This window comes from Quercus suber, unplaced genomic scaffold (assembly GCF_002906115.3).
Source record: "Quercus suber isolate HL8 unplaced genomic scaffold, Cork oak 2.0 scaffold_270, whole genome shotgun sequence".
NCBI lineage: Eukaryota > Viridiplantae > Streptophyta > Magnoliopsida > Fagales > Fagaceae > Quercus > Quercus suber.
The window spans coordinates 468,657-470,343 of record NW_027069726.1 but is presented as its reverse complement, the minus strand read 5'-3'; the positions used below and the strand labels follow the sequence as shown (position 1 = coordinate 470,343).

General features: G+C 38.1%; 1 protein-coding gene across 1 annotated transcript; it reads right to left on the bottom strand.

Moving 5' to 3' along the window:
• LOC111989495 (transcription factor MYB102) lies at positions 1 to 1,687 on the bottom strand. The gene is made up of 3 exons (XM_024021284.2): positions 1,402 to 1,687; positions 1,167 to 1,296; positions 1 to 1,024 (listed from the first exon to the last, which is right to left on the bottom strand). Exons 1-3 carry the CDS (start codon positions 1,532 to 1,534, stop codon positions 184 to 186), a joined length of 1,104 nt encoding a protein of 367 aa, XP_023877052.1. The 5' UTR covers positions 1,535 to 1,687; the 3' UTR covers positions 1 to 183.

The window sequence follows — 1,687 nt, the reverse complement described above, 5'->3', positions numbered from 1 at the left end:
TTAAGCAAATGGGAACAGATTGATTATTAATTAAGAAAGTTTACACGTATAAACACCATCAAATCCAAATCCCAGAAAACAGGAACAACGTTTGGTTTGGGCAACAATAACAGCAACAGCAACATCAACATCAACATCAACAAACCAAATCTGAGTTGCAAAATCATTTTTGATTAGGATACATTACATGAATTCATTGACATCCAATAAATCTTGTATTTCAAATTTCAACATGTTGCTGCAGTAGCTTTCCCTCTCATCTTCAGTGCTGCTGCTATTGATGTATGTTGAATTTGAATTCAATGGTGTTGGGCTCGATGAAGGCGTTGATAAAACCGACGCGAAGCTGAAATTCTGGTTGCTGTTGTTGGATTGGAAAGTTGATGTTTCAGAAGGATCCACGAAAGTTTGATCAGAACAATAATAATTGTAACTTGGTAGGGGAGCATAGTCTTCATCAGTAAAATTGGAAGGCATCCCATTGGTTTGCCACTCAGTTAGTTGACAATTTGAGGAGCTGAAATTGTTGAAATTTGATGGGAATTGGTCCACATTGGAGTCCACGAGTTGGGGCTGTGCTTCATTATGAAATGGAACACAAGCGGTACTCAATGTGGTGCAAGTAGTTGGATCAATATTTTCTTGAATAGGGGCATGAACTTGATTAGATTGGACCTGGACAAGCTGTGGAATTTGGTTTTGGCAAAGCTGGTTTTCTTGAAGATTTTGAAGAAGTAAGTTTGGGTTTTGATCACGTTGGGATGACATGATAGATGATGCGAGCCTTAAAAGTTCTGGATTGACAAAGGGTTCGACCCCAAACAACCTTGAGATGTTGTTCATTTGAGATGGGTTATAGAGTGATGAACTTAGGATTGAGGAAATGTCAAGAAGATCAAGGCGTGGGCTATGAGTTACTGGGTCAATTCCCATTCGAAGAAGCCTCTTTCTAATGTGTGTGTTCCAATAGTTCTTGATTTCATTGTCTGTTCTTCCGGGCAAGCGAGCAGCAATTGCAGACCACCTATGAACAAACAAAAGAGTAAGAACATAAGAAACTGTTTTATCTGAATCATGAAACGAATCTATTTCAAATGACACATACGTCAAAGTACTACCAAACTTTAAAAAATATGTATATTTTGTCAAAAAAAAAAAAGACTTACTTGTTGCCCAAAATACTATGTAGCTGAATAATTGTTTCCTCTTCTTCAAAAGCAAATCTGCCCCTCTTGATATCGGGTCTCAAATAGTTAGTCCAACGAAGACGGCAACTCTTTCCACACCTTTGAAGTCCTACACAATTGAAAATTTAGAAAACTCCCCATTAGCATAATGTGCACAAAGAGCCTACAATTCAACCATGCAAAGCAAAAAAAGAATCAATAACACAAAGCATACCAGCATTCTTTGGAAGGGTCCTCCAATTCCCATATCCATGTTTCTGAATATAATCAATGAGTTTCTGATCCTCCTCCGGTGTCCATGGTCCTTTCTTAAGGCCATTTTTGTCACAACATGGTGCTCTTCCCATGGCTAATTAATTAGCTAGCTAATAGTATAGTCCTCTAGAAAGTATAACTTTGTTTTTGAGGTATATTATTGTGTAATAAGGAAGAAAAGATATGGAGGGAGAGAGAGGCAGAGTTAGAGCAAACAAAATTGAAGAGAAGGGCTGCAGGGTCCG